The sequence below is a fragment of the Salvia splendens genome, chromosome 18, assembly GCF_004379255.2.
Source record: "Salvia splendens isolate huo1 chromosome 18, SspV2, whole genome shotgun sequence".
Lineage (NCBI taxonomy): Eukaryota > Viridiplantae > Streptophyta > Magnoliopsida > Lamiales > Lamiaceae > Salvia > Salvia splendens.
Window position 1 is genome coordinate 22285661 of NC_056049.1, and position 16496 is coordinate 22302156.

The 16496-nt window shown below is 34.7% G+C and overlaps 1 protein-coding gene and 3 long non-coding RNA genes across 6 annotated transcripts; 2 read left to right on the plus strand and 2 right to left on the minus strand.

Moving 5' to 3' along the window:
* Positions 1-2488: 2488 nt before the first annotated feature.
* Positions 2489-3308, plus strand: LOC121775733. Its single transcript, XR_006045191.1, has 2 exons — positions 2489-2758; positions 2856-3308. It is a non-coding gene; the product is annotated as an uncharacterized LOC121775733 (long non-coding RNA).
* On the minus strand, positions 2557-4341 carry LOC121775734. Its single transcript, XR_006045192.1, has 2 exons — positions 3079-4341; positions 2557-2989 (listed from the first exon to the last, which is right to left on the minus strand). It is a non-coding gene; the product is annotated as an uncharacterized LOC121775734 (long non-coding RNA).
* A 6400-nt stretch (positions 4342-10741) lies between these two features.
* On the minus strand, positions 10742-12968 carry LOC121775867. 3 transcript variants are annotated; one of them, XR_006045201.1, is made up of 2 exons: positions 12715-12968; positions 10742-10974 (listed from the first exon to the last, which is right to left on the minus strand). It is a non-coding gene; the product is annotated as an uncharacterized LOC121775867 (long non-coding RNA). The 3 variants fall into 3 exon arrangements; XR_006045203.1 differs by having other exon boundaries at positions 10742-11308; XR_006045202.1 differs by having other exon boundaries at positions 10742-11314.
* A 2955-nt stretch (positions 12969-15923) lies between these two features.
* LOC121776929 (uncharacterized protein At5g64816-like) lies at positions 15924-16307 on the plus strand. Its single transcript, XM_042174073.1, has one exon. The coding sequence runs from the start codon at positions 15924-15926 to the stop codon at positions 16305-16307; it is 384 nt and encodes a 127-aa protein (XP_042030007.1).
* The last annotated feature ends 189 nt before the right edge of the window (positions 16308-16496 follow it).

A 16496-nucleotide genomic window follows, 5' to 3' on the forward strand; every position in this document is an offset into this window, starting at 1 on the left:
AAGATTATTGGCATGTGTTGGAGTAACAAGTTTTCAGTTTTGTAGTAGTAGCATAAATAACATGTGTTAAATGTAGGGTAGGGTGAGTGGTTTTGGGCTAAATTGATGAAATTGAGCCACTTGCAGAAAAAATGGAAGTGATTTATGGCATGGTTGTGGTTGGGGTTTGAAATGGCGCCTACTAAGATTCTTACCACAAGAGGAGTTACTCCTCTCCATGTAGTAACGAATCCAGAAAACGTTCGTTGTGGGGTCCGATAATATGAGGGAAAGGGAAGTGCAAAGTTTAAGATTACAATTTTATTAGAGTATCCACTATAGGCGGACAGCCCCAATAGCCCTGCCCTTTTTTTTCCACAGTCCCAGTTTATTTGTTTGCGCCCACAAAAAAAGTTGTCCGCAACTATAAGGTGAACACTTACAATAGGGGTGGCGCCATTTCCGCAGCTAAAAAAATTTGTCCGCAGCTATAAGTTCAGCTGCGACACCCTGCATGCGGGGTCGATAGCATCTCGAAACTCAAATTTTAATATTACAAAATTTTGATACTCCTCAAATTGTTGGCCATGTATAGAAAAACTAATAGATCAGCTCATAATTTAACACAATTTATTGTATGTTGTTGTAGGTCAGAATATTGGATCGTTATTTCCCTAAAGGCGAAAGAAAAATTGTAAATGATAATATTCACAAGACCAATTTTTTCCACCTAAAAGATCCAGTTGTCCTCCAAGTGGACAGTATATTTTTCAAATTGGAGATTAATTCCATGCTTATAAAAAATTGAATATTGAAATTAGGATAGGATTTTGAATTTTTGCTGACTAGAGGAAATTAATGAAACTTGTATCCAAGTGGAAATTGACATGTATCTTTTGAATATTCGACTTCTTTTGGTAATTGCGGATTTAATTTTATAAAATAGTTTCAATATCCTTACTTTAAGTTGGGTGAGAAAAAGACTACACAAAGATAGAGGAGTTTCATTATTTTGCTGTATATGAAACATTTACAAGTCTATTCTACTATTCAAAATGTCTAATTTACATATCAATGTTCAAGTTTCTATTTATAAACAAACACTAAAGGTTTGAATCCCACAGAGTTAATTTGTCCAGAGCCTTTGTCCTAGCGGCAAGGAGCTTAGACATTATTACATGAGGTGTCGAGTTCGAGCCATCTTGACATCAGTTGTAATTTCCTCTTATCTATTGTATAGGAGTTTATTTGTAATTTCCCCCTTATATTGGAGTTAATTTAAAAAAAAGAATCCCACAGAGTTAATTTCACGAATCCACAAAGAATCCCCTTATATTGGAGTTAATTTTAAAAAAAAAAGAATCCCACAGAGTTAATTTCACGAATCCACAAAATAATAAATAGATAGTCAAAGTAATGATAGTAAAAGATACTCCAACCATCCATTGAGCTGTTAAGAATGTTATGTTTAGTAAGTTAAATGGAAAGAAAATAAAGTAAGCGAGATAATAAAATAAATAAATAAATAAAGAGAGAATAAAGTACTATAATATAAAATAAAATAAAAAATAAAATATGAGAGAATATGGTATAAGAGAGAATAAAGTACGAGATAAATTATGTGGATTTTTGTTTAAAAAAAAGAAGAAGAGATTACTCAATTATAATGAAATTAAATAATTCAAAAGGGAATAAGATTCAACTATATTGGGACAAAAGGAGTACTTCAAAATGTGATATATTCCCTTTATATATATAAACCATTTTGATGTTTATTGTTTATCATTTCAAATTTATTAAATATAAAAAAAAGTTAAACTAATTTTGATATAGTGCTACCCGTATCGATGTTCCGTCAGTGAGAAACTGACGAGGGAAGGCCCGTTCGTGGGAGTGTGTTTCCGTAGAGCAACAGAAATCCAGCACCCACTAGGGTTTGGCGGTTGGTTGTGTTTTTGCGAGAAAAGAGAGAAAAATAATATGGAAATTCTAATATTGATTGATGATTTCATTTTACAGAATCCCATTTCATAATATTCTAGGACTTTAGGGTTGGTTCGACCTTCTAAACATCGTGGGAAAGAATAAAAAAAAAGAAAACTTGAAACAGAACTTTTAGATTACATTAATTATAAATTGCTCAAAAAAGAATTAAAACAAAATACTAGTACTTAAATAAGGAAACTCAAGATATATATATATAATCTTGGTATCTCTCGGGGCCGACGTGTTCACCGTTTGGGACGGCCCTTGCTCTTCTCTCTCTCCTCCACGAGCTCGTCCTCCGTCTCTGTAACGACCCGCTAAGCCGATATTATTATAAACTATATTATTAGCTTGATTATCTATATAAGTAACTTTTATGCGATTAAATCCGAGCTACGTTAGATTGTCGTTGTTTGTTTGACGATAAAGAAATAAATAAATACTCAAGTAATTATTTAAATAATTATTTAATTAAATAATGTAAAAATATAAATATCTACATTAAAAAAAAAGGAGGCAAATCTTTAAAGGATAAGTGAATCCGTAGTATTTAATGCCTACATTAATTGCATAGCAGAAGGAATGATTATCTTTTGAAAGAATATTTTGAAAGATATCTTCACTAGTCCACTTGCATTCTTGTTGTATATGTACACGCATATGAATCATTCACATACCTCACATCCAAACCACCCCCTATATTAGTCACGACACAATCTCGTACATTCAAAATCGGAGGAAACCAACATAAAGAAATCTCCTTGCAATCGCAACTGCTCGATCAAACAAAAAGGTATAACCCCTTCAAATTCAATTCCAAATCTTTGAATGATCGGCGAGTGCAAAATCGCAATCTAGTAACTAGTGCCACAATTTGCTTGACATCACAGTTTGAGAGGAAGGAAAAAAAAAACAAACAACCAAACTGCCGTGAATACAATTCCTTTTGCTGCTAGACAATTTCTACTCTCCAAAGGTACCTCAATTCCTCTACAATAGCCTCAATTTTGTGAATCTCATAACTCTGTAACCAATCCAATAATCTAGTAACCAAAACAAAACCGAATCAAAGAATCGAACTTTAATTTCACGAAATCAACGTAAGAACTTTACTTGCGGGGTGGTTCGGGTTGGTTTCGGGGCTGCGTGGTGTCGTTTCAGGGCTGTTCTAACAGCGAGCAGATCCGTGGCGACCGCAGACGGCATGGACGCGGCCAGCAGCAGCATCTCCCGGCGTCTGACGGCGTAGGCAGCTTGGCTGGACGTTGAGGACGACGGTGGCTGGGCGACGGAGGCGGATCCGCGGTGGCGGCAGATCCGAGAGAGAGAAGATGAGGGAAGGAGGAGCCGACGGCGGCGGATTCGCGATGGCGGATTCGTGGCAGCAGCGGCAGCGCGGTGACAGAGGAGCGAACAGGCACGGCGACGTAGCGGCGGTGACCGGTCAATTGGTGCGGGGCGACGGAGCTCTAATTTCTGTTTGTTCAACTTTTGAAATCGGGGGTGTTCTTGGTTGGAGAATTACAATTGAGAGGGAGAGGGATTTTGTGTGCTTGTAAATCCCCAATTCTTGAGTGTTGCAAATTTAAGAAAATTTGGGTGTACTCTTTAAAGAGCTTGAATGAAACTGTGAGAGAGATAGCCGACAGCTTTGTGTTGAAATGAGAGTAAACTGTATTCTTTGTAAATTCATTGGATTTTGAGTATTTAAATAGATATTGGGCCAAAAAAATTTTAGTGTTTGCTTTAAAATGAAATGGGAGTACATACGTGTATTTGATAACTTGGGGACTTCAAATTTTGAAATAAAGGAGAGATAGGCCGATGGATGTTATGGAGTATAGTTTTTGGGCCTGCTTGTTGGGCCATGGATTTAATTTAAAGGAATTGGGCCTCCCTCTTTAATTTTGGAGTTGGGCCCTAAATTAATTTGGAGAAAGTAAAGATTGGGTCTCTCTTGGAGTTATAGTAGTTGGGCTTCTTAATTTTAATTAGGGGAATAAGTTGGGCTAAGTAAATAATTAATTTGATTCTTGGGCTGATATTTTATCGTGGGGAATTATCTAATTAGCTTACTGCTCCCGAATTATTTGAAGTATGACTAATTTATCCCAAGTCCGGAAAACATATAATTTTTCTTAACAAAGGGAAATAGTTGCGATAATTAAGTTATGCGCTTAAATAAATTTTGGGTTTTTAATTCGAAATCGTGGAGGGAAAATACGAGGAGCCAACAGAGGAAATATGGCGTGAGCGGCTGACCGGCGTCTCCCGCGACGCCTCGGGCGGCCGCTAAGGAAATGGAAAGAAAGAGGGAGACGACGTTCTCAAGTCACAGAAATAATTAAGTTTAATAAAGAAGTGCTATTAATTAAATTTCTCAATTTAATTAATATGCAAGCTTCTAAAATTTTCTAATGGTGAACAAATGATAAAAGAAATAAAGTAGGGGCATGCATTCCTATAAGTATGTGAATTTCTCGAGTCTTATTAGTACGTTGTTTGTTTTCAAAAGGCAATCTCCGTGAGTTCAGGGTGGAGTCAGGAAAATTCAAGTTAAGGAAACTAAACGATCAAGGTGAGCTTTCCTATACTAAAAATACAAATCGTATTTTATGAAAACACGAACACATGTTCATGATTTTTAAAGATGTTGTCTTGCCATAAATGTTTTGTGTATGATGCCTATCTGTTTGGCTAAGGCCAAGTGACTTATGAATGATGATATATGTGAATCGATTCGATTTTGAGTCCTAGTAGGGTGGTGTCCCTACTTGGAACCTCTGACCGTGAACGGCAGAGAAGATGACCGTGGAAGGTGGCCACCTTCCCGGTACATGGAAACCTCTGACATGATGGGCAGGGAAGGTGACCGTGTGAGAACACCATCTCAACGGCACAATGTGATCAGATATGGCTAAGTACAGGAAAAAGGGGTTGCAACCCAATGTGATATTTTTAGTAAGCTCGGGTCTTTTCAACAACACCCCGAGTGTTACTGTGATGATGGCTTGACAATATTTTCAAATGTATATGTGTATTCTTCGGCAATGTGTTCACTGAGTACTTTTTGTACTCAGCCCTGCATATATTTCTAAATGTGCAGGTTGAGCAGCGAAGTGGTGGAGGAAGTGCTATTGAGACAAGACATTTAATTCAGTCAGATTTTGACTCTCGGAGGTTCATGTCTTCATACATGGAACCGCGTTCATTTGCTTCCGTTGTGCATCTTAAAAGACTCAAGTCTATTTTGTTCAAAACTCTGATTTTAATTCGAGCTATTCCCGTTTGTTTCGAGCTATGGTCGATTTGTGTTGTTTTCCCCTTTCTTCCCCGCTTCTTTAATCCTCCCCTAGTCACGATCAACCGTGTTTTCTATCCTTAGAAAATGCGGTCGTGACAGTCTCGGTTGCCTCTCTGCTCGCACTCGGCTCTTCACTCCCCTCATTCTATTCGGAGACCACGTCTACCTCCTCAGATAGCGCAACTATATCCACACTCAGTGGCGGATCTAGGTGGGGTCGGGCGGGGTCGGCCGACCCCACCGCCAGCCGTGGAGAATCGCCGGGAGACTCCCTCCATCGCCCGCCGACCCCATAGTCTCCGCACCTTCGACCCCATCCTCAACACCCATCCGACGACGGCCTGCTTCTTGCTATGAACTGGAGTTTAATTTCCTATTAATTTTCTATTAGTTGGGCTTTATAAACTGGATCATCTTATTTTATTACTGATTAAGTTATAGCCTAACTCATTTTTCACCTTGTATTTTAACAGAATTTCCAACATTAATTCAAGGTTTCATAATAATTGAAGTTGAACAAAAACCGTGTATAAGTTTCAAGTTTCAACACTAATATTGATAACCTTTAACTCACTTTTCTATAATGAGTATTATTATTTTCAATCTTTTCACTTTGGGGGTTTCAGTTTGCAAGATTGTATCTGGGATTAAATTTAGTGTGTTTGGTTCAAGAGATTCAATCTCACAACTCAATTCTAGATGAATAATCATGGAATAATTAGTCTTAGCTAATCTCATATGACTAAAATAATCTCACAACTCGATCCTAGATTATATCTTGGTACTATTTTATCTTGGAAACCAAACACAACCGTTGTGGACTAACCAATAATTATTATAATCCGAATTTCCATATTTTGTTCTCTTAGTCATAATTTTTTTCTCTAATTTAATTACTTTTGCTTTTGATTATTCATTTTATTATACTCCCATGTTTCCTAAAAATAGAAATTTTTGAAACAGCACGATAGTCTTAATACAAAATTGATAAAGTAAGAAAAGATAAAAAGAAAAGTGTGTTAAAAATTCTTAATATAAAAAGTTTATATTTTTAGGGGATGGAGGAAGTAGTAATATTTATCCTATAGACCACATTAATAAGTGATATATAAAAAGATTGAATATATCTCGACTATTAGTAATTTTGTTAAATCTATTCAAACTATCGCGAATAATTTTTAATGAAATAATTTAAAGTCATTTTGTTGGAGTCAACTTTCGTGTACAATATAACGTAGTTTTATTTAAAATTTAATATTTTTATTAATAAAATAATATTTAAATATTATATTACTGTCTCGTTTGATCCGACCCTACGAATCTGAATTCCTGGATCCGCCATTGTCCACACTCGTATCAAATTTCCTATTAATATAATTACAATGCCAGTTGAAGTGCTTAACTAGAGGTTAATAATTAGACAATGATCCCGTTGACAATTTCATTGGAAAAAAAATGGTTAAAGGGTGTAACGTGGTACAAAATAATAAATCCTTCTTATAATTATATGCCTACGGACTGAAATTTAATAATCAATAATTATTAATTTAATACTAAAGGTAGTTATAAACCTTAATAATCGATTGATGAGACCTAACTAACAATTGCTAGTTAAAATAAAAGTGAATCATAAGTCATCTTGAACAATAACTAATGAGCATTTCTGATTTTAGCACTTATGAATCTTGAGTCATCTTTGTACTTGTAGGATTAAGTTTAGTGGACTCCATGGATAAGATTAATCTGATACTCCATAAGATAATTGAATTTTTCAATTTTGAAATTTAGATTGATTGATTGCTGTATATAGTACCGTACCATAAATTGATGGTTCGTAACCAAAATATAAAATTCAAAGAAAAAAATATGCTCTTACTAATTTTTATGATCATGCAAAAATACATAAATAAAAAAACAAAAAAAACAAAATCCACAATAATATTAGTGAGGGCAATTTTTGAGCATTTTGTATTATAGATTGGATAATTAAATAATTAACCTAAATTTGGGATGATAAAATAATAGTTTTCATTAGTTTCAAGGAAGATGACCTTTTCCTTGGGTGACACGCAATGACGGACCCAGGTGGGGTCAACCAGTCCCACCGGAGTCTGTCGAGAGCTGCCGGAAATCTTTATTTCATGGACCTTCGACCTCCCGCAGCCTTGACCCTGTGAGGCAGATCCCCAGCAGGGCACTCGAATCAATTGTCCATTGCCGGAAAATAAAAGGAGATGGAAAAGAATAAGTCGGAAGAATAGTGGAGAGAGACGGAAAGGTAGAGGTAGAGAGCCGCAGACAGTTTTGACGAAGAAGACAGACGCTTCTTAATGTTTCAACTCTTTTGTTTTTTAGCTAAATTTGTGGCCTTGTTTTAACTCCATGGGCTTATTTCATGAAATAGGCTAGGTTATTTAGGCCATCCACAACGCTGTTCCTATACCATTCCTAAACCGTGCCTTAAAATACTATTTACGGGTCCCACTGTACTTTTTTACTCCATTCCTTAACTAAGGAACGGAACCTGCAACCCTCCGTTCCTTAACCGTTCCTTAAATTACTATTCATTCAATTTCATTTTTTATTTTATTTCCAACTCAATTCAATTAAAACAAACACACTTTAATAAAAAACAAACACACTTTATTAAAAAACACACAACATTAAAACAAAGTTACAACTTAAACTTAAAAAAATAAAAAGCACACAATTAAAATCCTAAAAAAATAAAAGTACACAATTTTAATAATTTCATCCGCCAAAGTTTGCCCAAATGTGCTCAATTAGATCCTGTTGGAGTTGGGTGTGTGCGCTAGAGTCGCGTGTCCTTGCACGAATAGATAACCGTTCTTGTATAGACGGATGCGCTCCACTTCGAGGCGGACTACTTGCGGTTGAGCTTCCGGGGGATTTCCCGCCTCGGGTCCTTCGTCTTGGACAATCATGTTGTGCAAGATTATGCACGTATACATGATGTCGACCATGTTCTCCATGAACCACGTACGAGCCGGGGCTTTGATGATGTTGAAGTGCGCTTGGAGAACCCCGAACGCCCTCTCCACATCCTTTCGAGCGGCCTCTTGCTTCTGCGCAAAAAGAGCATTCTCTGCGGAAACGGCGACGGAAGTACGTATCTCCCCAAACCGGGTTATCGCAGAAGTAGTCGCGTACTAACCTTGCGGCGGCTTCCTCCCGGTTACGATGGATATACGTACGGGAGTGTCGTTGGGGCGGCGCGGCTTCTTCCGCCTCCCGTCGTCGATCTTCTTCAAGTGATTGTTCCAATATTTGACTCATTTGTTCAAAATGATCCATTAGTTTGATTAAATTTGGGAGAAGAAAAACAGAGTTGATTTGAGATGAAAATTGGGGTGGAAATAGAGAGGATTTGAGAGGAATAGATGTGTGTTTGTGAGTGAAATGAGTATGAAATATGAGTATTTATAGAGTAAATAAATAAAATAAATAAATAAATAACGGCAAAAAAAAACGGTAACAATACCGTTGCAATTTTTTATTTTATTAAATTCAATTTTTTTTTAAAAAAATCGAATTATTGTGTCACCGTGACGACGCCCACTCGCGGGGCAGCGAGTGGGCGTCACGCGTCGAATGGGAGGCCGCCAAGTCGCCTCGGCGCGTGGCGGAACGTGTCGTGCCGCGTCTCGCGGGAACGGCACCCGGCACGGCACCGGCACGGAATGGCGACGACACGGGCGGCTGCAATGCGTGCCGCCGTGGTTCCGTTCCTCCGGAACGAAATAAGGCCCCGCAACGGCACGGGTTGCGGGTGCTCTTACTACTACTATTATTAATATTAGATAATTATGTTTATAATTTCTATTTTCTAACGATAATTCAATTCTAATTTATTGATTTTAAAAAATTGTTGATAACTCGTCACATGATTATTTTATAAAAATATTTAAATACAAATTTAAAAATAACTATTTAAATCAAAAAATAAAAGTAAAACTATTTATTTTTTACCACCTCTATTCGACATTAGGAGTCCATTTTGACAATTTGTCTATATGGTAATAGAGGTTTTATTTTACTTTTACTGTAAATAGAAAATAAATTTTATATTCTATTAATTTATTTTATTATAAAAATAATATACTCCATAAAGGTGGTGTGATTTAGTATTTTGAAATTTGGGTTGAGCTGCGGATTTGGGATTCCGTAAATGAGTTTTTTAAATATTCTAAATGATTGTATTCATTTTGCGGAAATCTATTTTTAGGCATCAATTTATTTTATAAGTTTCTTCTTATTTTGTTAATTACTGGTTGTATAATTTTATAAAATTTCAGTAGATACAAAATAATATAATATATTTTCTTATCATAATTTATTATATAAAAATATTTAATATTATTATTTAAAAAAACAGTTTTAAAAATATTATATAAATATTAATTTTTACTCTGTCCGACCCCACGGGCTTTGTATCCTGCGTCCGTCATTGGTGACAAGAATTATAGACAGTGTTATTTCCTGTGTTAAGTGAAGAGTAAATAAAATACTACTATAATATAGAATAAAGTAATGATAAATATACTTCTATTTTTAATCATGTTTATCTTGGTTATGACAAACCTAAATAGAAGAAAATGAGTCATACTCATTGTGACGGAGAGAAAAATTCATTTTATTTAGTTAGATATCGCGGTCCTACTCATCAAATCAAACATTTAACTAAATTGAATTATTAATAGTTCGTCTATAAAGTTTCTTTTGAATACAGACATTGATGAAAGAAAGCAAATAATATAAAGTATGAGACATTACATTTGGTTTAGCGTTCTTTGCCGGAAAAAAATGACTCAGTTATAATGTGATACAACTCAGTTAGAGGGAATATTATACTTCGTTCGTCCTAATAAATATGAAATATATTGGTGGAAAGTTGTGAACTTCAAATTTGATATTTTTGAAGTGCATCCCATATATTCATGTCCTATAAAGAATAAATATAAATAATTTGCTCACCAAAAAAATATATAAATAATTTGATATAGGGATTTTAGAAGTATATTTATTCAAAAAATTATACAGTCACTAAATTTAGGTCTTTTAGACCATCTCCAACAGTACTGCAAAACTTAAAATGTAGTAGAATAATACCTCCAACAATACTGCAAAACCAATCCTATTATAGATTTTTTAAGAAAAAATACCTATCTTTAGATTTGCACTATAACTATACCAAAAAACTTTTCAGATTTTGTTTTATTACATTCTGTAACGCCCCCAACTCTTTAAAACGGGTGACGCTACCAATTTACTAAAATACGAATTTCTTCTATTTTGAAAATTCAAATATTTAAATGGAAATAAGAAAAATGAAAACGATTTTATAAACTTATCATTGACATTATTTTTTTATATCAAACAATTTAAAGAACACTAATAAGATTTTTTTTCCAACATCAGAAATAAGTGCATATAGATATCTACACCAAAATGTATCACTATGTTAAAAATATATATACTTCATCTAGTATTCCACCAAAATAAAATACCCTGCTTAATCGGATTACAACCTACATCATTCAAAATATAATAGCATAAAAGTTACCGAGTTTTCTCTCCAAAAAAATTCAATTTTACCCAAAATATCAAAGGGTCTACTAGTCAAAAAATAGCAGCTGGGAGACCGTGGACCACGTTGACTGCTGCCCCGGCACCGCCTCCTTAACCTGAAAAACATTAAATAACGGGGTGTGAGTATGCAAGCACACTCAGTGGGGAATACGCTGCAAGCAGTTATAACCAATTGTGTAATGAATCATAACATAATGAACCATCTCAACTTTGCTGACATCTATAGGAGACTAGTCTCGGTCCCTCGTGGACCTGACCCCTCGTGGGCTATTGGTGGGCTGTCAGCGACCCATATGATCCCTCATGGATCTGACCATGTAACCACTACGCTTACAGATAAAAGCAAACCCCACCTCGAAAGTTGTAATCTAAAATAATCTCCTCAAGCTTGGTTTGGTTGTCCGTCCTCGAGCCTCGGAGGTGCCACTCCTAGCACTTTCACACTTAAGCTTAGTCTTAAACTTTTAAACTTAAACCTTATAGTAATTCCAACTTTAGAAAACTTAGACATTTTATTTTAGCTAACAAGACTAATTAAACCATAACAAAGAACTCAACCAATTAGAAACCATAACTCTCATTTGCTTCAACTTTAAACCAAGACATTAGTCAACATAGGCTTTAACATGCAAACGACCTAACCAATCTCATTAACATGCAGCACGAGTTACTTAAACTATTCCAAGAAAGCACACATCTTCATTATTTAAAGTATATCTCAAGTTCATAATCATCTCACACCAATAGGTTACTCAAAAAAAGAAATTAAGAAAATCATGTTTTACAATTCAGTTACTAATCATGGCAGAAAGCACTAACTTTGGAAAATCATTCAAATTGACTCGTAAGTCAAAAATCAACAAAACCAATTGCAAAAGAAGCATATAAAAGTCAGGTTTATGAGGATTAATTTTGAGCTTGAAATTCCTTTTCGTTTAGGATTTATGAATATTTTTCAAGAACCTGCCAGAAACAGGGCAGTCCTTTTAGAAAATTCATAATAAATCCATTCGAACTTGGTTGAAGCAGAAATTTGGTGCCAGCAAGCAGGGCGACGTGACGTGTTTCTATTGGCAGTTGGCATTTTTTTTTTCTTTTTTTTTTTAAAAATAAAAAATAATACCAAAAATAAAAAAAAAATCGGATTCCCAAAAATATAGCCGTTTTATTACTGTTTTTTTGAATATTTTTAAAAAAATTTTTAAAAAAATTAATCTCAAAATCATCTTTAAATACACACATTCAGCATCCATTTGGACGAAATTCAGTCACTTATGAATTTAATTATGTAATTTTTAATTTTTAGGATTTTAATTATATAATTTTTAATTTTTAGGATTTTAATTATGTAATTTTTATTTTGTAGGATTTTAATTATGTAATTTTTATTTTATTTATAATTTGTAATATTATTTCGGTTTTTTTAATGAATTTTAATATTATGTAAATGTTTTTATTTAAATTGAATAATAGAATGGTGAGACCCTTGTGCTCGTCCTCGTGGAAGAGCACGGCTGTGGGTGTTGTGCTCTTAGTAGAAAAAGTGGGGCCGGACCACAACCGTGCTCGTTGGCAAGAGCACGGTTGTGGGTGCTCTCAATAATCATACTAACTAAAACAAAGTTCTAAGTCAAGCCATCAATTTATACAATTCCACCCCAACAATCAAATAGAAAATAGCTAAACTAATCAAAATAACTAAAATCCCCAATTTTAGACAAAACATAAAAATTCTCACTTTTACACATTGACAACCAAAATCACAAAGCTTTAATTCAAATCCACAAACATCAACTTAGGAAGTGAGGTAATCAAAAGAGGAATTTAATTTTTACCTTAATTTGCAAGAAACTTGAGTTTGGGAAAAAGCTTCTACCTTGAATCATCTTCAATGGAGGTAGGAAAAAGATGAGGATGAAGAAACCATGAGGAGGGAGAGGAAGAGGGGCTGCTGGCAGCCAAGGCGTCGCCGGAGAGGTGGTGGGCAACGGCCGGAAGTGGCTGGAAAAGGAGCTGCTCATGTGGGTTTGTGAAAAGTAGTGGGTATGTGTAGATGTGTGCGTGATTTGTGTATGCGTTGAGTGTGTGTTTTTCATGTGAAAAAAGTGTGTATTAGAAGGGTCGGTGTGTGTGTGTTTAAATAGGATTTAATTTCTTTATTATTATTATTTTTTTTATCATCATATTACACGAATCACACACTTACATATACATATACTCTCTCTATCCCATTAAAAATGAAACATGAAACGTTTTCCTTTTTAAATTGTCTAATTAAAAATGAAATATTTCCTAAAATGGAAACAACTCTATCTCTACTTTTTCATCTCTCTTACTTTACTCTCTCTTTATTAATTCATAAAACAATACAACATAAAATCTCATGTCAATTCCCAAATATTTCATTTTAAGTGGAACGAAGGGAGTATTATTTAACATGGAACGAATAGAGTATTATTTAACATGTAGCTTACACACACACCACAAATAAAAAGGCATCAAACAAAAACTCTAATATTTTATAATTTCATTTCAAATTTCTAATACTACTAATTCACCAATACATCAAAAAAAACAATTAGACCTTATTTATTTTGCTGGGGCTGTCTAAGGGCATCCACAATGGGACGGATGTCCCGACGGACATGCCGACGGACTTCCCAAAAACACCCCCTGTCACATTATAAGGACATCTCACTGCACTGTCACGTCATAAGGACATTCCACTACACAATAGCGGACATCCCAAGGACATCCCGACGGACATCCACAAAAAATAATAAAAAATCAGGACGTCGGCCGGGACGTCCGTCGTGTCAATGCAATGGCGGACGTCCCAACGGACGTCCCGGAAAGCCGCGGAACTCCGGTGTCCGCAGTGGACGTCCGTATCCGTATGCATGCTGCCTAATGGCGGACGTCCGGCACACCGGTCCGACGTCCGCCGGAACATCCGCCATTGTGGATGATCTAAGTAGGACAACACAATTGACAATCAAACTCATTAGTTCAAAAACTATAATAATTAATCAATAGGAAAATGACAAAATTCAAAATACTTTTGAAAATTCCAAAAATATACATATTTTTTATTTTTTAAAAAAGATACTGGGGTATTACAAGTTAAAAGTCCAAATCATTTTATATATATCAATATAGAAAAAGGGAAGAAATAGGGGAAGGGAGAGAAGTAAAAATACACAGAAACAAAAACTTTACCGGCACTGTCCAGCGGCTGGGAGAAGAAGATAGAAAATAACCTAATTCATTCTATTAATATTTGGTTGGTAATTAATTAGTGGGCTTGGCACATATCAATATATACACATTTTTTGATTAGTTAAAAAGCTACCCACGTTTTTTTTTTCTAAATTAACAAATAGATATATTAATTAGTTATGCCTATTAATATTGATTAGTTATGCTTTAGTAAATTTCTACATAATTTGATAGCTTTTAAATTTTAATATTAAGAATTAATTTATTTTAGTTTAAAAATTGACAAAAAAATATTTAATTTTTAAACTAATATTATGCCTAATGCATAATATCAAACTATATACGCTATCAAGTATAACAAATTGGAGTAATAGTTAAACATTAATAATTAAAACGATACCTAATTTATATACTTGTGGTATCTTTAATAGAATTTTAATTTTGAATTTTAGTTAACTTATTTTTACCGTGTGATAACTTTTGTAGTATTTTTATTGTATAAATTTTCTAAATTATGTAACTTTTTTATTTAATAAATAATAAATTTCATATATAGTTATATTAATTAATAATCTTATCATATTATTTAATTTAAGTTATTGATAAGTGTTATAGGATTAGTGTGTAATTTAGATAAAATATATAGGTATGATTGCAAAATATAAAAAGTAAGTAGTTTGAGTTTAATGTAAATGATTAGAGTAAAATCTGACATTTAAGATTAAATGAGTTCGTGTATAGGGTAATTGTTGGAGATGCTCTTAGGTGTTGAGCCAATTATTCCAAGTGAAGAGTGAAGTCGTCTTCTCCCCAAATCTTCAGCTCGCGTTCTGTTTCTCCCCAAATCTTCACCGGTAGGGTTTATATTCTTCTTTGTTTTATTTAATCGTCAAGTTTTTGTTTTGCTTTTCTGTTGAATTTACTTATATCAGCATCGAAATCTTCACTCAACCGATTGCACTCGTTTTCTTATTTTTTTTCTCGCTTTGTCTTGTTTGTTCATTCTTCGTCTATCTGAGTATGATCAGTAAATTATGTTATTAATGTTAGAATTGATAGTTTATACTGGAAATTTATCTGATGAATTGAATAACTTAGGATAGTGTAGGGATTTTTCGTTTTGTTTCATCCTACTGATATCATTCATCAAATGCAACTCTGCTAAGCGAAAACTGAACCTAGAATGAGGATAAGAGAAAAAGCTGTCGATTTCCTAACTCCAGCAGCTCTAATAGATGATAAGAATATCAAAGACATTCATTTTCTTGATCATAGGTAGGATAGTATGAGCATATTGCAGAATTAAACATATTTAGGTCAAATTTAGGGGATTTGCAGTATCAATCATAAAATCATTTGGTTAAATTCTACAAAGTTGTTCATATTTTTCGTTCCCATTGCTATGTCTTGACAACAGATTCAGTTAATTACTTTCATAGCTTATTAAAGTTGAGGTAGTGCAATTGATGAGCTAATTTTGAAATTGTGAATTGCTTCTTCTCCATTAAGGTTACAAATATTAGGGCATTGGCAATCTTAATGCCAAAAGCATGGCAGATAAAACTAAAAGATGTCTACCTCTGAACCTGGTGATTTGCTACGACACTTGGGAAAACTACTCTGTTCATATCTCGTTGTCTGATTATTGTAGATTGTATCTTGTTGCATTTGTGGTTTCTGTACTCTTTACTAGTCTGATTCAGATAAACTCTAACACTTGAAACCGGTGATGTTGATATGATCATTATAGGATAGGAAGACATCTGCTGCTCGAACTAGGAAGTGAACGGGAAAAGAAGCAAGTACATCTTTTGTTGGTATAACTATGGTTGATGCATGGACCCTGCTTGGGGCTGCTTTCGTCCCAGTTATCATTGCTGGTAGAGCTTTGCGAACGAGAGCAAGACATGCTGAGGAGCAAAGATTAAGAAGTGCGTGGAGCCGGGAGAAGAGTGGGGATGACATTTTTGTGTGCGAGAGAGTTTGCACGTCGAAGAGGATGTTGAAGAAAGTAGGAGCCTTTGCCAAGGATCCTATCCCGGATACTTGCATTACGGTCTGCGGTGTTTCTGAGCTCGATGCTTGTGCTGATGCCTGTGCTCGAACTGTGTGTGTCAACCAACATCAAGTACCCAACTGGAATGACATTTGCCTCCGTAGATGCCAGAGTGAGTGCCTCAAATTATCCGAGTCTCGCATTGCACGTTGAATGATTTGATTTTGTGTTATCTGATTAACTCCTCAACAGTTATGTTCTTGATGTTATTATCATCTGTTTTTTACTTTGATTATGTTCTGATACTATTTTGTAAGGTGCATCAATCCTATTAAAATTCTTAATTGTGATTTATAAATCAAAGTGGGGATTGGTGAATCATGATTGAAATGTCTCATTCAA